This window comes from Vombatus ursinus, unplaced genomic scaffold, assembly GCF_900497805.2.
Source record: "Vombatus ursinus unplaced genomic scaffold, bare-nosed wombat genome assembly UNPS02014807.1, whole genome shotgun sequence".
In the NCBI taxonomy this organism is placed as follows: Eukaryota; Metazoa; Chordata; class Mammalia; order Diprotodontia; family Vombatidae; genus Vombatus; species Vombatus ursinus.
In genome coordinates, this window is record NW_020954585.1 from 6,565,408 (window position 1) to 6,585,519 (window position 20,112).

General features: G+C 35.7%; 1 protein-coding gene and 1 pseudogene across 2 annotated transcripts in view; one reads left to right on the plus strand and one right to left on the minus strand.

The window, feature by feature from the left end:
• Positions 1–20,112, minus strand: part of LOC114052341 (radial spoke head 10 homolog B2-like) — a 61,867-nt gene that overhangs the window by 35,599 nt on the left and 6,156 nt on the right. For both annotated transcript variants that reach the window (XM_027874895.1, XM_027874894.1), the window contains exons 3-11: positions 19,279–19,347; positions 15,878–16,051; positions 13,040–13,125; positions 9,835–9,955; positions 9,038–9,214; positions 7,685–7,826; positions 7,334–7,455; positions 3,604–3,793; positions 2,524–2,638 (exon numbers count right to left, since the gene is read on the minus strand). In XM_027874895.1, coding sequence (XP_027730696.1) covers positions 2,524–2,638; positions 3,604–3,793; positions 7,334–7,455; positions 7,685–7,826; positions 9,038–9,214; positions 9,835–9,955; positions 13,040–13,125; positions 15,878–16,051; positions 19,279–19,347 — 1,196 coding nt within the window. The remainder of the gene's footprint in view (positions 1–2,523; positions 2,639–3,603; positions 3,794–7,333; positions 7,456–7,684; positions 7,827–9,037; positions 9,215–9,834; positions 9,956–13,039; positions 13,126–15,877; positions 16,052–19,278; positions 19,348–20,112) is intronic.
• LOC114051959 lies at positions 13,386–13,903 on the plus strand (annotated as a pseudogene).

Genomic DNA, 20,112 nt, shown 5'->3' on the forward strand with positions numbered 1-20,112 from the left:
ATTACTGTAAAACCTTTAACTCAATTTTGTATTCATGGTTTATTCATGTACTATGAATAAGTAAAATAAACCCAAGTATAGTGAGAATACTGAAATATTTGATGCCCATATGGAAAACTTTTTTTTAATCTAAAATGAGTCCCAACACAAAAATGTTGAGAAAAATTCATATAAAATGAGTTTTTCAGGAAGACAGTTCAAACTCATTATTTTTCCTAACCTTAAATCCCTTATTGTTTCTGGTTTCCATATTAAAGAAGAAGTTGAATCAACACATCCTATTAATAACTTCATGAATATGGATGACATCAAACTAGATAGCCCCACTGAAAAACAAATTAAATAGCTCCTTTTTCTTGTGGAATATTTCTCTGTTAATATGAAATCATTTGAACTCAATAAATATATCCTTAAAGCATGCCAAGGCAGTCTCTGAACTTGAATCCAGATTTCATATTGAATCTGGATGAAGGTGAAACCACCAAATACCTTAAATTCTCCAGGCAAAACACAAGATATCAGGGATAAAGATATGGCTGAATATTTTAAGAGACTTATTGGCATTCTGAAATTAAAGCTGAATAGGAGGAACATGTTTGGGGCAATTAACACCTATGCAATACCAGTCTAATGTACCCATTTGGAATTATGAAATGGATCATGACAGATTTGGAAAGTAATCTAACAAAAACCCATACAATAGTAATAAAACATAGAGCACATCACCTTAAGGCAGCTATAAAAAGATTAATACTTTCAAACAAAAAAAGAAGAAAGGAGATTGACAGATAGTCTTAGAACACATGATAAATAAGTAAAAAACCTACAGAAATACCTTTGGAATAAGCAGACATCACTTCATCAAACTATAGTAAAGGCTGTTAACAGGTACACATCATTGGATTTACCAAATGTAACTGAAAGTAGCTTGATTATAAAGCCTACAAATACCTAACATTCAAGACCAGAATCAAAAAAGTTCTCCAAAGGCAACATCTATATGGTCTCAACCAACAATATGTTAAAACAAAGAAATGTTGAACAAATGACTGAGTCATGCAGATTTGTTTCTGAAAACAAAGGGGTTTATGATGACAATTTAGAAACAGGTAACAGAAACAGACAATTTAGAATGACAATTTAGAAACAGAAACAGAAACACCAGAAATTACCCAAGGATTATCCTTAAAAAGCCTACATTTAGTGATCCATGTAGAATCTACATGGTCCTCAAGTGTGGCCCTTTGACTGAATCCAAACTTCAAAGAAAAAATCCCCTTAATAAAAGGATTCAATCAGGGCAGCTAGGTGGCACAGTGGATAGAGCACCAGTCCTGAAATCAGGAGGACCTGAGTTCAAATCCAGCCTCAGACCAAACACTTGCCACGTACTAGCTGTCTGACCTTGGGCAAGTCACTTAACCCCAATTGCCTTACCAAAAAAAAAAAAAAGGATTCATTCTGTAAAACTTGGACTCAGTCAAAAGGCCTCACCCAAGGACTTAGAAGGCCACATGTGGTGTTAAGGCCACAGGTTCCCCACTGCTGAATTGCAGATTTTACAAGGAAACAGTGGAAACAGCATAACACATCACTTCAGGCTGAAAAGTTTAGCACCTAACAAATACCTACCAAGACATAACCTGGTAGCTAGGATTATATATCATAAGTTCACTGTCTTTCAGACTAACAGAGCCCAAATCTCCACACCTCCAATATAGATTTCCAGATTCCTGGAGAACTCAATCAATAAACTGTACTGGAAACGGACCATGATCACTGACTGAACTGTTGCGGACATAACACTGATTCATAAAAACTTAAGAACAATGTTTTTAATAGATGGTTTGTTGTGAGAATCAAATCAGACCAAATGAGGTAACATGTGAAGTGCCACCCATATCTTACAGCATATTATTATTATTCCTGCTACATAATCTCTAAGCCATAATGGAAGAAAAAGCTTTCAAAGTACAGAGAACCTAGATAAGATCAAAATTACGTGGGAGCAAGATAAGGTACAAATCATCCTCTTGTCTTGCCTACTACTGGAGTTATCCTGAGGATGCTTTCAGTGAGCCTACAGAGCCTGAGATCATATCCTAATACTTTTATTCAACCACAAAATAACAGTTATTTGATCCTCCTGTGCAAGAGTCCAGAGAATCCTAAATTTCAATGAACAATATCAGAGACTCATCCCAGAGCAGTTTTTATCTGAACCTCATCAAAAAAGTGAGACAAATGAGATGAGATGATAATAACTAAAACAACAGCAATAACAGCAGCAACAATAACAGTAACAAAAATTTAAAAATAAACACAAGATCAGAAAGGGATACAAGTGAGTAGGACATTTTGTATCATTTTGTTTAAGTTAATCTACAAATTTTTAGAAATGATAAAAAATTTGGAGTTTATGGATTTATGTAGGAGCTTTCAAAAATGTGTCTATTTTTAACATTTTATTGACAGTTATTAAGTTTAGGATAAAAAATATAAAAAAGAAAAAATAATACTTACTTATAATCTTTGTGATAAATGTGGTATGCTAGTTGTAAGAGATAATTCAAAAACGTTCTCAGTAGCAAAGTGGTAAAGGGGGAGTGAATTTCTTCAACTGAAATATTATTATTATCTAAAATAAGAAAAGGAAGTTGGGGGGAAACTTAGCAATATTGCAATAAACAAGCTATTTGAGCACTCTTCTTTCTAACTTACCTGTCCCTGCAACAACATTCAAAGAAAAATCGAATGAAGTCATTTCTCTCAGTAAATAATGAGTCAGTAACAAGGTGCTGTAACAAAGACTGAGTAGTTCAGTAAAGATTGTTCAACTTTTTTGTCTCTATTGTTCTTAATCCAGGACTATCCCAGTCAGATGAATGTTTGATCATTTCCAAGGGAAAACACTAAGTCAGCAACACCGGTTGGAACAGGAATACCTTAAAAAACTTCCTAATATGCAAATCATGGCCCAACTTGGGCTCCAACTCCACCATTGAAGCCTTTCCTGGCTACTCAGCAACTTATCTCTTTGTTGAACCATATGCAGTCTGTGCAGTAAAATTTTGCACTTAATTATACAATATATCATGTTGCTCACTGCCATGTCACGTGTACTTGCCATGTCATATGCTTTAGCACATGTTTCTATCCACCATGCTACCATAGAGAGCTGGACCTGGAGTCAGAAAGATCTGAGTTCAGGTCCTGCCTCAGACGCTAGCTGTGTGACTCTGGGCAAGTCACTTAACTGCTGTCTGCCTCAGTTTCCTCGTTTATTAAATGGGGATAAAAATAGCAGCTACTTCCCAGGGTTGTAAGGATAAGAAAATATTTGTAAACTGCTTTGCAAACCTTAAAATATTACATAAATGCTACCTATTATTATTATCATTACTTGTCTTTGTCTCTCCAACTGTATTCTAAATTCTTTAAGGCCAGAGATCGTTGTATTTCTATAACCTGCCACTCACATAGTGCTCCTAAGCAGTCACTCAGTAAATACTCAAAGGAGGACTCATTGATTCCAAGGTTACACCATATTATACCTTAATTTTATTACTTTGAATAAAAAAACCAAAAGGCATGAATACTAACCGCTTAGTACCCTGTCCATATCTGCAAGAGTTATTTTACAGTGGTGAAATTTGCAATCCTTTAAAAATCTCCAGAACTGAAGCTTTGTCATCAGGAAAGTATTGTCAAGAGAATGATCACATCCTAGACTGCTGTAAAAGCTATAGATTCTTCTTAATTCTGAAATATTTCTCAAAACAGCAAATTCTACCTGAAGGGGAGAAAATGAAACCTGTCTCAGTCTTACTTTAATGACAGTGGTATTATCAAACTTACCCTTCTTTCTAAGTCAACTTAAAAAAACAACCAAGTAAAGTTAACAAGAATTTATTAGGGTGCTTGCATTACATCAAGCACTGTGCTAAAAGTTGGGGATACAAATACAAACAAAAAGAAAGACAGTCCCTGGCCTCAAGGAGCTTATTTTCTAAAGGGCCAAGACAACATATAAAAGGTGAATAGATAAACCATACTGTTATCTATAGGGCAGACTTCAAGTTTCAAATTGGTGCATGATATCACATGATCACAACACCCAAAATATTCTACTGCCAAATTTGAGGGTAATTTCTTCCCAGGGAAATAAAAATTCTTTAGCATAGTAATGTTTTTTTATAAAGACAGAGAATAAAGAACAGTTTTAAGGTAATTAAAATGAGAAAATTGTTTTAATTTGAATCATTTTAATGGTTCTTGTGGTAAGACATCATTAATGTACAAGATCACTATCATTGAAATCTTCCAACAATAGAATAATGTTATAAAATACCCTGAAATGCTGAACAATTGGGATGTTAATAAAGTTCACAACATAAAAAGTAGATCCAAGACAATAAAGCTTGACTATAAATGATGAATGCCATACCATTATGTATTTTATATCTAAAGATGGCAAGGTTAATTTAGGTCAAAAATTTAGATGTACTGTATAAGGCAAAGATGTATTAATCTTTTGTTCTAGAAGTGGATCTTAAAGGATTTTAATTACATGTAACACTTAGCATTTGACTTTTAGTTGGAAGAGACCATCCTTACAGATTAGTGAGTCGAATGCCTTAATTTTATTTAGATGAGGAAACCAAGTGGCAAGAAGCCTGTTCTCAAGAGATTCCACATTCACTTTTGATCTTTAGCAGAATCATCAGCCTGAGCCTTAGGGAGTCAAAGACACTAGAGGATTGGGAACTGTGTTCACTCTATGTTCAGGATATCTTCTGGGTTTGCCTCATTCTCTGCCATCTTGGGATGAGTCTATGGAACTGGTTCTGATCATGACTTTAATCCATCTTCCAAGGACCCAGACACCATAGTCATCAATTGGTACTATCACATGAGGCCAGAGGGCTGGCACTAAGTGGAAGTTCAGTCTGGCCTTGAAACCTTAACACTAGTTACTTACTACCCAGATACCCAGACAGAGCTCTCTACTGCCTCCACCCATTGCCACCATACCTCACTCATCTGCCTTTGGAGTATCCAGTTATGAAACTGATACTACTGCCCTCAGACAATAAGGTAGTGCTCAGTTATTACCTTGGAGGGTAGGGGCCCTGATCAAGTCATTTTTCTCCCATGTTGTGGTGGATTTCCATCTCCTGCTTTTCTTATCCCTCTTATTCAGTCACTATGTGCTGAGGATAAAAATCTCTTCCCATTGCCACTCTCAAGCTCTATTCACATCATCCCTTTCCCCTTCAACAATGCATTTCCTCTTCTGCTCTCTTGTTCCTTTGGTCCCTCTGTAACCCAACATTACTGTTAATGAACCTTCCCTCATCTTAGATTTCTTCATCTATTGCTTTTTTCCATCTCCTGCTGCTTACAGAAAACTGGTTCTCTCTAGAAGACAGAGTACAGATCTACCTTTTCTATTATGAAGTTCACCTTCTTTCTTGCCCCTTGACACCATGGGTCAGCAGAAGGAACTTTACTCCCTATCACCACTTTAAGATCATTCCTTTGCCACCGCTATTTCCAACCTACCCTCCTTTGAGGTTCACTATATCTATAACTCTTCCCTCTTTTGCAGTCAAGGTCCTAAGAAAAAGTCACCTATGCCTTTACTTTCCTCCACTCATTTCTCAACCTTTTGCAATATGACCTGCAATTTCACCACTCAATTGAAAATGCTCTTTCCAAGTTTTACTAATGATCTCTGAACTGCTGAATCCAATGGCTTTTTCTCAGTCCTCATTCTATCACTTCAACTTTCAAAATCGGGACAATGGAAAGAAGTTACAGAGGCTGGTTTCAGTTCAAAATAAGGAAAAACATGATAGCTATAGTCATGCCAGCTCGAGCTGCAGATAAACTAGCCCCAGCTCAGTCAATGCAGGACATACCATCTCAGCAAGGAGTGGCTTTTAATATTACAGCCAAATAAAGAGCTATTCAGATGGTGGAAATTAAAAAAGATCCAATGGAGCCTCCAAGATTCAAAATCAATAAGAAAATGCTGAAAAATTAATAAGAAAAAGTTGAAATGCACAACGTGTAGCCTCAAGCAATGAGCTACTGTGGCCTTCTGGAGCTCAGAGTTGTCTTTACACATCTTGGCCAACAGAAGGAAAAAGTGAGTTCCTTCCCTGCAGGTTTTTATATTCAACTTCAGTTTCTGCTCTGCGGCCAATTAAAAGGCCCCTCTTCACCACGCAACAAGAGGAAAGAGGGAAAACTGGGAAGTGGTCTTCCATTCCATGGTATTGCATGCTGCCAGAAGCAGGCTTGCCAAACCCCTCCATGAACGACCCTTCACAAGCTCCAAGGGCTGAGCCCTCATTGGTTAGTCCCCCATTACAGCGGCAATGACTGATAGCCCCTAAACCAGCTATAGTCGTATTTTCAGAAGACAAGGCTTAGTGACTTAAATCTTCATATGGTGAAATTTCAGGCAGTTGTAAGGAAGTACAGTGAAAACATACAAGCAATATGGAAGAAAATATCTTGGACTATCCTGTCATGTAGTGAGGCCAGCTTGTCCCTGAGTTAGCCCCTCCTCCCCTCCCCCAACATGGTTTCTGCTTTCAAAACTTCTTTCCCACATGGAAACCAAAATTCTCTAAAAGCTCCGAGCACATTTCACAATGGTTTCCACGCCCCCTAACAGGAGATCTGATATTAAGAGGGGAGAAAACCAGGATGGAACAAGCACAAATAAGGACCCCTTAAGTTCCCAGAAGGAACTAATGACTAACACTGAAATGTCAATAAATGGATAGGATCTCTTTCTTCTCTGCCAACAGCAACAAAAGAGCTTTGAGTCCCCATAAGGAGGAACTGACCAAAGAAGATATGGGAGACACCTAAGAAACTTTGCTTAAGTCCCTATTTTACGTGGTCAGGTCCATGTGCACAATCAGGTTGGTCTTGACAATTTAGTCAAAACATCAGTTAACCCAGATAAAGAGTTTGCCTGATTTTAAAAACTGAATTGACCAGATCCTTGCAAATACTAAGTACTTCATAAACATTTGTTGCCTTAAATTGAAATGTTGTATAGGCCATTAAAAAGACTGGTCTTGTAGATGTGGCATCTAAGAATTGAAAATTGGTCTTGATGAACTGGAAAATTTCAAGGGTATTCAGGCATATTCTGGCATGGTTAATCTCGATGGTATCTAGATTGATATTTTGCGTTTTTTAAATAGTAAATTTTCAAGAAAGCATTTTTCATAACTGAAGAATTACAATAACTATATAATTTAAATAGAAAAAACTTATGAACAGGATGATGTAATATATAATGTTTTACCTGTTTCTTTTCTTCAGGTCTGTCTTTTGGAGGGTACATATCTAACAACAAAGTCAGATCAAGTTCAATACTTGATCCTAACACAGAATTGCTTTCACTGCCATCAAGTTTTCTGATAATATCTATCAAATAAAAAAAAATATCATGTTATGCTTTCTGAAAAGTAATATAAAATATTTTGAAGTGTTCTTATTTGTGAATCTTGGACAAGTGTGTGCAAGTGATTTAGATGAAATCAGTTATTAAGAAAAGCATTGCTCCCTTGACCTATTACATGTATATTGGCAGGTAAACATTTGGGTACCAAAGTGGGTTGATTTTTTTTTTCCATTGATGTTTTATGATTCTTACCAGCACTACATGTAGGTTCTGGGCAAGTACTGTCATCGATGGAGTTACATTCTGCATCAATTTGAAACAATGGAAACTCTGCTATGTGGTCATTGGCAAATTGTCCTTCATAAATACGTCCATTTTTGAATGTTAACCTGCCCTACAAAGAAAAGAAATAGCTTTTTTCATTCTTAAGTAAGTTTAATCAAGAAAATATTAATGACTGTGTCAAGGTATTTTTCAAGTGTGTTCTAAGGTGTAATAGTTTATTCAACTTTTAATTTAGTTTTAACTTACGGTGATAGTATGTTATATGTTGAGATTGAAGGATGCTTATTTTTCACATATTCAAGTTCAATGCCATTTAATCTGTGGTTAATTAGTCCAACTGGATAAAACATGGTGCAAAGGCCAGGGGCTCTATAGTTAATTTTGTTCTGCCATACCCACATGCCCAACACAAACCAAATACATGGGCTATGTCAATCAGTTGGTCAATAAGCATTTATTAAGCGCCTACTGTGTGCCAAGCCTTGTGCTAAGTTCTGTGGATACGAGAAAGGCAAAAGACAGTCCCTACTCTCAAAGAACTCACAGTCTAATGAAGGAGACAACATGCAAAAACTATGTATAAACAACTTATAAACATTGGAAATATTCAGCATAGGGAAGGCATTAGTATTAGAGGGGATCAGGAAAGGCTTCCTATAGAAGGTAGGATTTTAGCTGATACTTGAAGGAAGCCAGAAGGGAGAGATGAGGAGAGAAAGCATTCCAGGCATAGGGGACAACCAATGAAAATTCCCAGAGATGAGAAAGAACTTTCTTGTAAGAGGATATAAGAACATATGGAGGGATCAACTTAATGATATCACCACTACTAGAATTATAGAGCTAAAAAGGATTTTAGCATTGGATGAGAACTGAAAGCTCTTCTAGTCCACAATCCCTAGAGAAGAGGAAATCAAGACCCTAAAAGATTGGTTAAGTGACTTGCCCATGTTTAAAAAGTTATCACTGGCACAGCCAGAGTTAGAGCACTCATTCCAGAGTCCCAGGCCATTGGTCTTTCTACAACACCATCCATGATGCCTCTCCAAATAACCACAAAGCATAAAGTATAATTGCTGTATACTAAGGAAAGCACATAGCTTTTTAAATAGGATGTAAACTGCAATCACATGACTAAGCAGACTTCATTCTTTCAAAAGATTAAGTTGATAAGATTTTTTTATGTATTTGAAAACATCTTTTAAGCAATAACTTCTTATGTCAACTGGATATAGTTTAATACTTGGAGGCAAATAGTATATCTATCATTATGTTTGAAATGCCTTGTTTTCAAAATGTGATTTTCACAAGTCTACTTACAAAACCATGCTTCTTATTGGAAACCCATTCTCCATCATACATTGCACCACTGGCATAGAAAAACTTGCCATGACCATGACGATCTCCATTTACAAAATCTCCTACATATTCGTTTCTCAAAGGATACTGAGAGCCAGGGATTCTCTTTAGAAACCAAGTATGTGTTCCAAAACCATTCTAAAAATAAAGAAAATGATTAGAAGGAATTTTCAAAGAGGTCATTTTTTTCCATCCCACAATTAGATATCAAAAATTTTTGGAACCAGGTCTGTTATTGGTAGAGGAAACTACCTCTACCAGTGAAGATCAATAACTGCTTTGCATCTTATGGTCTTGGAGAGGCCCCTGGGGCACTAAGAAGTTTAGTGATTTGTCCAGGGTCACTAAACTAGTATTTGTAATAGGTAGGACTTGAATTCAACTCTTCATAACCCTGAGGCCAGTGCCCTTTCCACTCTGCCACAATTCATCTCTACCAAACAAATATGGAAACTCATCTTGGGTAAATATTGTCAGGGCTTAGTTGAAAACCCGGATGTAAGGTGTCAGATCCTGGACTCAGGAAAAGATTCTTATGACAGCAGTTCTAGGGATACTCAAGGAAGTCAGCCTGCATTCACACTGGTTTTTAGGACATTAATAATGATGCTGAGATCTTATTTAAACTTTTATAGAGACCATAAGAACAATGAGTATTACAGATGGCAAACTCTAACCTTAGAATGGGACCTTGGGTATGCCATCACATGCTAAGTTTTAACAATATATACATTGGCTAAATTTAATTAGTATAGTACCTGGATGCCTTTCACCCACTGACCAGTATACTCTTCATTAGTTGTCAGCCATCTCATCCTTCCCTCACCATGGCGCATGTTGTCTTCCCACTGACCTTCATAAATATTTCCAGATATGTAACTAGGCAAAAATAATCAGATTTTTAAAAGGCATCAAGGTATCGTCACATACACTCCTGAAAAAACCTTACTCAAGTGCAGGGGTTCTTAAACTTTCTTGTGTCCTGGACCCCTTTAGCAGTCTGGTGAAGCCTATGGATTACTTTTCAAAATAATGTTTTTAAAGGCATAAAATAAAAATACATTGGATTACAAAGAAAACCAATTATATTGAAATACAGTTGTCAAATATTAAAAACAAATAAATAACCTCCTGGCATCTATTCATAGATCCCTTGCAGAAGTTCCTGAAGTAGGTGATGCTGCCTCTGAGGAGCACTGAAATGATGGGTAGGGGTAGTAGTAGTCTCGGGTGCGATTCGGAGGTGTTACATAAAAATAAGGGGGTAGTAGAAGCATGAGGAAAGAAGAGAAGAGGAGAAAATTTTGAAAAACCATTCATACATGTTTCATATGTTATATAACAGAGTTAAAGTCATAGTGATCACATTATTTTCCAAATAAACACACAAAATGCAAGTTATAACCAATCAGTGGTCAAATCTGCCTACAGGTTTTAACAAGCAAGTGTTGTCAGGTGAGTGTGTTGTGCATTATTGGGAAGTCCAGCATGCATAGGCAAGAATATGTGCCTATGATGACTTGTTTACAATACAATACAATACTATATGGTTCCATGACACAATATTGTGTCATCAAAATTTCAATGCAGGAAACTCCCCCACCCCCAAATTTACAGTAAATTATTAAATTTAAGATGTGTTATTATTTTTAAAAAATTTATATATTTTTGAAAGGACTAATTAAATAAAACATTAAAGGGTTAAAGAAAATAGATTTCCAGGGGGGCGCTAAGCAATTTCTTTAAAGGGGGTGGTAGGCAAAATAAATTTGGGAACTTCTTCCTTAGAGGTCTGTGGACTGCAAGTTAAGAACTCCTGTTCTCTAGTATCTCATCATGGTACAGATGTGACCCTGGGTTCTTAAAAGTTACGCCAATAGATTATAAGTTTTTGTAGGCCCTGCCAAGTTGAAATGGACAGTCATCTAAAAACTTCCTTAGCTAAGATCAGAGAGGTTTGTTGATGGATTTTTTTTTTGTCATATTGGCCACAAATTCATGAAAACTTCTCAATTAATATAGAGAAGAGCTGCAATACTTTTGCACCAGTGAAGGGACTACCCATATTGATAAAACTGCACATTTTAAAGTACTAAAGTCCAAGCTTAAGTCATAAGTATGCATCTAAGATAAATATTTGCATCTAAGTCTTTTCTCTCAACTTGTTCCACCTCACCACCATCCAAGAATTCCAACACTTTGAAGATTTATTTATTTATCTAAATTGAATATATAGACATGTGAATACAATGAAATGCCAGCCATCCTGGGGACCATAATATTTCACTTTGTTAAGGAATGATAAAGTAACAAAGTGATAAGGAAGAAAAAAAAGCTGTAACCAAATTTAAACTGATATATACAATACTGCTTAAAAATAGTTAAGATTTTACATGGATAAAAATATACATCTTAACATTTAGAATATAGCTTCTCTATGCTTCATAGATTCAGCCTAAAATCAAGTAAATTTTCAGAGAACATGCAAATAATCAAAGGCATCTGTGACCAACATACAGAAGATAGGCTGTTCTTACACATAACAACCAACTGAAATATAACAATTACACCAACATTGATAGATTGATTTGTTGGTATAAACTACTAGATATTTAAATAGATAATTGGGGGAAACTACCCATATAAGGATACTCTATTTGACAGGATTTTTAGGAAAACTGTATAGCAATTTGGCAGAAAATAGGTTTAGACCAACAACTTATACCATATACCATGATAAGCACTTGATCCCACAGTTCTGCAGGAAGCCTTAGCTCTGCCAGTTCTGGACAAATATCATACAACCAGGATAACAATGGTGTCATTGCTTGGAGCCCTCAGGGAATAATTCATCAAATAGAGTATGAAATGGAAGCAATTAAACAAGGCTCAGCTACCCTTGAGACTGAAACAAATGAAAAAAAGTATACTGCTCTGGTTGCTTTAAAGAGGGCACAATTTCAACTGGCAGCTTATTAGAAAAAAAAAACTTCCATATGTTAACAGCTACATTGGAATCTTATTTGGGGGGCTCACTGCTGAAGTTAGGCTCTCATGCAATGTTACGTGCCAGGAGTGTCTGGATTTCAGATTTGTGTTTAACAGACCTCTTCCAGTTGTCTTGCCCAATATCTCTAACAGGAAGGAAGAATCAGATACCAGCAGAGCATTATGAATGTATACCATATGATGGGCGAATGAAAGCATTGCTCAATGAAGCAATGTGGGTCCTCATGTTCCACTACTATACTACTGGTGAGAGGTAGGACGCTATAGCAGAAAGAAAGTAGTATTTGAAACCAAAGGACTTGGGTTCAAAACCCACTTATACCACTACCTGTGTGACTTTGGACGAGTCACTTATCCTCTTTAGTTCTCAGTTACCATATGTAAAAATGAGGGAGTTGTTAGATGGTCTCTAACCCTTTCAGTGCTAAATCTATGATACTACAAATCTAAGAAGTTGTGAATTATTTCAACCATGCAATCTTGAATTATGCAAGAAAAGTTACTAAACTACATCTTTTGATCCAGTGATACCATTACTTGACAGCAAGAAAGGTTCCATGTACATAGAAGCATTTATAGCAGCATTTCTTGCAGTAGTAAAGAGCTGAAACAAAGCATGGTAGTTATCAATTGGAAAATAGCTAGAGAAATTGTGATATGAATTTATTATTGTAATGTGAATATAATGAAAATGAGGATTTCAGAAAAACATGGGAAGACTTGAACAAATTAATTAAAAGAAAAGAAAGCAGAATAAGGAAGCCTTCAATAAAGTAAGTGAAAAAATCACACAAGAGAATAGAATTGAGATTAAATAAAATGACCAATATTGGCTTCAGATAATTGATATTAAAATACAAGTTCTTCTGTTAAGGAAGAGGAAATCTTAAGTGTGGAATGTTATATGCTTCATTGTGCACAATTACTATAACAAACAGTTTCGTTTATACATACCATCTTATGCCCCATCCTTTTTTGATATTGTAGACCCAATCTCCTTCATACCAAGAAGTGCCATCTTGGTTGTAATAAATGGAGCCCTACGATAAATATTAGGATTTTTTAAAAATCAAATTTTCACGTTACACAATTCCTTTTCTTCTTTGAATCAAAACACAAAAGTATATTAACTCCTATACATCCTATAATCCTATACTGTATAATACATATTAAAAGTCAAAGTTATATTTAAATATGATACAATCATTCTGCATTTTAGCTTTACCATCAGGAAGACAGTGACAGGCTGCGGCTGCCACTATTGCTGCCATTGTGTCAGCCCATTGGGAGAGGATCCAAAATGGGTGACAAGCCAATTTGAGAGCAGATTGGCTCCAGCTTTGTTCAACATTACCACCAGCTACTTGATAATGACAGAACTCAATCAGGACAATATACATTGATACATCTTGCTTTATGTGGGAAGCATTTCCAAGGCAAAACAACCATCATGGAAAAATTGTCTAGCCTTCTTTTTCAGAAAACACCACCCAGCAACACAGCACAGAAGCACCAGCCCACTCCTGAGAGCTGTGGATTCTATGATTGTGAAACAGCTAAAGGCAGATGAAGACCCCATTATGGGATTTCACCAGATTATTTCTATTAAAGAATATCAACAATACTTGGATCTGCAGCAACAATATATTCAGGCAAGCACTGAGATGCCTCTTTCCAAGGCACCCATGCTATTTTCTTCTCCCTCTTTCTCTTCTTGAGATTCACACTCCTTCCTCCACACCTCTACAAAACAAGCCTGTCAAGCTGCAGTGGGTGGAACCCATAGTGAATGTATTGTACATAATGTTTGGAAGTTAGACTAGCTGTCCCTGACAAAAGCTCCTGTTATACCAGTGTATGCCTTAGAAAGACTAATGCAATAATTTGCATTTTTTTGGTGAGGCATTCGGGGTTAAGTGACTTGCCCAGGGTCACATAGTTAGTAAGTGTCATGTGTCTGAGGTTGGATTTGAACTCAGGTCCTCCTGACTCCAAGGCTGGAGCTTTATCCACTGTGCCACCTAGCTGCCCCATGCATGCTATTTTTTTTCAACATATTGACAAATTGCTCTAGTAACAGAAATTAAGGAGAAAACAGCAGCTGTGTGCGAAGTCCAGATACTAAGTTGTTCAGATGTTCCAATGCATTGTTATACAATAAAACTATGAAAAAAAAGTATTTAAGAAGATAGTGACAGTAGTATCTGTCCTATTAACCACATAGGGATAAAAAGTTCAAGGAAATAATATCTATAAAAGGCTCCTTGACATAACAGTACCATGTTAAGGCATAATACCTATTTCTAGTACCTTTTTCTATAGCCATGATTAAAATATATTCTAAAAGGAATTGTTTTGCTCTCATTATGTAAATCAGATTTTCTTTTGTGCCATGGACCCCTCTGGGAACACGGTGAAGTCTTTTCTGAGAAAAAATTTTTAAAAGCACAAAATAAAATACAAAAGATTACAAAGGAAATAAATGTATTAAAATACAGCGATCAAAATATTTTTTAAACACAAGTTTATGTGGGCAGCTAGGTGGTGCAGTGGGTAGAGTACCAGCCCTGGAGTCAGGAGGACCTGAGTTCAAATTTGATCTCACACACTTGGCATTTACTAGCTGTGTGACCCTGGGCAAGTCGTTTAACCCCAATTACTTCCCAAAAAAAGAAAAAAAAAGGCAGCAAAGACTTCATGATAAGAAGCCTTTATTGGAGCAGCGAGGTGGTGCGGTGGATATAGCACTGGCCCTGAAGTCAGGAGGACCTGAGCTCAAATCCAGCCTCAGATCAAACACTTGACACTTACTAGCTGTATGACCCTGGGCAAGTCACTGAACTCCAATTGCCTTAAAAAAAAAAAAAAAAGAAGTCTTTATCTAAATTGTATGTTAACAAGAATGTACAATTACCCTTCATCTATCCAGCACCACTGAGAAATGAATTTTTTAGGCATGTGAATTTTTCAGATAAATGTATCTTTTTAAGCATCAAAATGTGTTTTATTTGAACTATTTTAGTTAAAATCTTTCTAAAATGTATTACATCTTTGCCTTCTTTACCTATTCTGAACATAAGTTAACCTCTTTGTTGACTCAAGGTCATTATTGTATTGTACTGCACTTTTAATTATTGTATTACTCTCGTAAATAGTGACATCTTTAGGGACTATTGAAGTGTGTAGAGTGATCTGTCCATACGTTAAATGACCTAAGACTAAAATGTTATATTAATTGTAGCCAGCTAGTAATTCTATTCCAGATTGCAGAAGGATGTAAGCTTCTTAAGGGAAGGGATTATGTTTGTTTCTTCTTTGTATCCCTTTAGCACAGTACTTGGCACATAGTATGTGCTTAATACATGCTTCTTGATAAATTATCTTTGTATCCTCAATGAGTAGCACAGTGCCCCGCACATAGCAGGTACACGATGAATAGTGAATTGTTTTCCTGATAACAGAAAAATTATAATTAGGCCAAGTCTCTTCAAGTAAAATTAAGAAGGTAGAGTTATTTATCTGGATAACTCCAATAAAAACTTTTCATTAGCCTAAATTGCCCTCAGATTATACGAAACTATTCATATAACTGGTTTAATTGTTTCACCTAAATGGAATTTACTCATCTTGTACCAGGATCTGAACTGAATCAAAATGAAACAATAATAAACTTCCGCTAAGTTTCGTCACTCCTCCTTCACCCTTCTTATGATTAGGAGACAAAGAGGAAGCAGTTCTATTCATTCAAAGATAGGAATCCTCAATATATTTATTTTTTAAAGAATAACGTACCTTTCCATGCCTCTTGCCATGACACCATTGGCCAATGTAAGATATTGATTGGGTGCTGCATTTGAACATTCCAAATCCATGTCTTATTCCATTTGTCACTTCTCCTTCATATGTGCTACCATCAGGCCATGTGTAAGTACCATGATACATAGGTATGTTCTTAACAAAGTCCCCCTAAATGACAATATTAATAAAATTGAAACAAATTCTATAGAGTGATTGAAAGAAAATGTAAATGGAAGATATTCTGGTCAGAAAATTAAATCTATTACAATACCATGGTCTCTTTTTTGTTGTTGTTTAGTTATTTTCAGTCACGTTTGGCTCTGTTTTCTTGGCAAAGAAAATGGAGTGGTTCACCATTTCCTTCTCCGGCTCATTTTACAGATGAGGAAACTGAGGCAAACAGGACTTGGCCAGGGTCAAACAGCTAGTAAATGTCTGAGATCAGATTTTGAACTCAAGTCTTCCTGACTCCAGGCCCAGCGCTCTATCTGTTGTCCAGATTAGTCCTTAGTCCTCTCTCTATTCTCCTTTCTTTCCCTCAGTGAAACTGGTCAAACTCAATAATCCTCACCTGCTCAATTCTCCCTATTGCCTCTCTTGTTCATCTACCATTGTCTGGCTCCACTACAGCATATTTTCATAAGGTTTATGGTAGCTTGAACTTCTCTTGGAAGCTGCTTGTTCATATCTTTTGACCACCAGAGAACTGCAGAATTATTTGGGGAACAACTCAATCTTATATATTTGAATCAGCACCCTATGTATCTTGGATCATCAGACTTTTGTCAGAAGAATTTTCTGTAAAGATTTTTCCTAATTAAGTGTTTCCCTTCTACTTTTAGATGCATTATTGTGCTTGTACAAAAAGATTTTCAGTTTTATGTAATCAAAATTGCCCATTTTATCTTCTATGATCATCTCCATCCATTGTTTGGTCAAGAATGTTTTCCTTATTCATAATTATGAAAGGTACAGCCTTCCATTCTCTTCTCATTTATTTATGATATGATCCTTTATATCTAATTGAAGGTAGCTAGTTGAAGTTTTTTGTAGTATATGATATAAGATGTTGGTTCAAAACGAATTTTGTCCAGATTGCTTTCCCACCTTCCGTGGAGTTTTTTTTTTTTCATACAGTGAGTCCTTACCCCCATAGCTGGTGTCCTTGGGATTATTAACACTATGATGCTATGTTAATTGGCTTATGGATCCTCTGTACGTAATCTGTTCCACTAATCAACTTCTTAATTGTTTTTACCAGCACCAAATAGTTTTATACTACAGTTCTGAAGTATAGCTTGATATTTGGTATTGCTAGCCCCTCCTCTTCTTTTCCATTCTTTTTTTAGTATTTCCCTCCAGATTCTTGACCTTTTGTTCTTCCAGATGAATTTTGATACTATTTTTTAGAATTTTCTAAAGAAATCTTGCACAGTTTGATTGTACAACACTAAATCTATAAGTTAATTTAGGTAGTATTGTCATTTTTATTATTCTTTCATGGTCAACTAGGGACAAAGAACATCACTTCAATTAGTTACATTTTTTTTTTAATTTGAGTAAAGAGTGTTTTGTAGTTGTATTCACGTAATTCCTGCGTGTGTCTTGGTAGGTAGACTCCCACATATTTCATAATTCTGTAGTAATTTTGAATGGATTTGGGTTGGCCAGCTCTTTAACCACTATGTCCCATTGCTTCTCTCTTATATTTATAGTTTTCTTAATATTGAAACAACAAAACACTCCTGGAATAAATTAAACCTGGTCATAAAGGATAATATTTTTAATTGGTGCTATAAGCTCTTGTGGGGCAGGAAGGTCACACAGTGAATAGAATGCTAGGCCTGAAGTCAGCAAGACTCATCTTTCTGAGTTCCAACCTAGCTTTGGACATTTACTAGCTGTGTGATCCTGAGCAAGACCCTGTTTGTCTCAGTTTCTTCATCTGTAAAATGAGCTGGAGAAGGAAATGGCAGACCACTCCAGTATCTTTGCCTAGAAAACCCCAAATGGGGTCACAAAGAGTCAGACATGATTGAAATGACTGAACAACAACAATATAGCCTCTTTGCTAATATTTTACATAATGTATTAGCATCAATGTTCCCTAGGGATATTGATTATAGCAGGAGTTCTTAACTTGGGCTCTGGGAATTTATTTTTTAAAATATTTTGATAATTATATTTCAATGTAATTGATCTCCTTTGTAATGCTATGTATTTTATTTTATGAATTTAAAAACATTATCCCAGGAAGGGATTCACAAGCTTCACCAGGCTGCCAAAGAAGTCCATGACAGAAAAAACATTAAGAACCCTTGATCTAAAGTTTCTTTTCTCTACTTTTTTTCCCCTAGTTTAGGTATAAAGCCCATTGAAGAATATTTTTTTCAGAGAAGGAATTTAGCAGGCTCTATTCTTTCCCTGTTTTTTCAAATAATGTACTACCATGATTAATTGCTCTTTGAATGTTGATAAAATTCATTAGTAAATCTATCTGGTCTTAGATTTTTTTTTTCTACTGAGAGTTCAATTATGGCTTGTTCAACATCATTTTCTGATATTGCATTACTTATATTCTCTTTTTTTTTGTGCTGCTATTCTGTGTGTTTTATATTTTTGTAAATATTCATCTACTCATCAGTTTTGCTGGTGTATAGGAAATAACTTGTATAATTTCCTTTATTTGCTCTGCATTTGTTGTAAACCCTCCTTTCTGATTTTTTCTTGTCAATTTGATTTTCCTCTTTTTATAAGATTAGCTCATTGTTCATCTTTTTTTTGTGTGTTTTTCCAAAAAGCTACGAACTTTATATATCAATTCAATGGCTTATTTTTACTTTCAATTCTGTTGCTATATTTGGTTTTTGTATTTTTGTGTTTAGTTTTTTTATTTGTTGCTTTTCTAGTTTTTTTAGTTGCATGCCTAATTTATTGATCTGTCCTTTCTCCTTTTTGCTGATAAGTGTCTAGAGATAGATGTTTTCTTCAAGAGATTAAAAATAGGATCTAGAACTAGAAGGATCCATCAAAGCCCCTAATTTTGTAGATAGGGAGACAGAAGCTCAACAAGATTAGGTAACTTTCCCAAGGTCATATAAGATCCAACTATCAAAGTTAACATTTGAACTCAGTTCCTCTACCTCCTAATCAACTATTTGTTCCATTATAAAGCATTGGAATTGTGCTCTAGTACTCTACTACATCTCAGTTTTGTGGTCTTGAGTTACCTTCCTCTCTATTCTACTTTCTTTATCTACAAAAACATTTTCCTTCATGTAAAAAAATTACTTTTGAATCTTCATAACTTTCAGGTTAAAAATGCAAAATGCAGAAATATTCTTTGACATGATACTAAGAAAAACGCAGTTCAGGATCATAATCATCTGTTTTACCTCATATTTTAATCCATCAGCCCAGATATAAGTCCCTTGTCCATGCATGAGTCCTTCTGAAAACATACCCTTCAAAATGGAAAAACAAAGAAATCTTATTACCGAGTTTTTTTGTTTTAAGCTACAACTCTGCTCTATATAGTTTTCACAATGCTAAACATTTTCCCTTTCCTAATCATCCTGTGATTTCAATATTTCAAAAACTTTCAATCCTGCATTTCAAAGCTTAAGAACTTATATTTATTTAAGTTAATGTAGGCCTCATTGAATCACTTTTCTAAAGTTTGGAAGCATGAATTTGTAAATTTTTGTATTTGTAGAATTTAACCACCAAAAAAATCCCTCCCCCTTAGAAGTAGTTCAGAAAAGTGAGGGGGAGAGGGAGATGGAAATGAGAAAATGGGTCTATATAACTTCATAAATCTAATTTCTTTTTTTGTTATTTAAAATAATTTTGAACCAGTCATCATAAACCTGTGAGCAAAACTAAACAAAAGAAATACATATCTGTAATTTTATATTTATCACAATAACCAAAGGTTAAAAAGAAAGTTTTTGAGGGAGTACCAGTGATCTTTCTCCTCAAGTCTGCTGGTTTCCTTAGTCCAGGATTGGCCTCTAAACTCATTCACATTGCTCTGGCTGTCAGAGATCAGTTGGAATTCCAACCCTGCCCTTCGGTGAGTGTGCCTAAAACTCACAGGATGTGTGGCAAGCACCAGTCTCACAGAGTGCTGCAGCACAGGAAGAGCAAAGACGCGCTCTCTACAGTAGGATCAAAAGCGGAGAGGCTATGGTGGTCAAACAAAACCATTTTTCCAGAAAAAGGCCAAG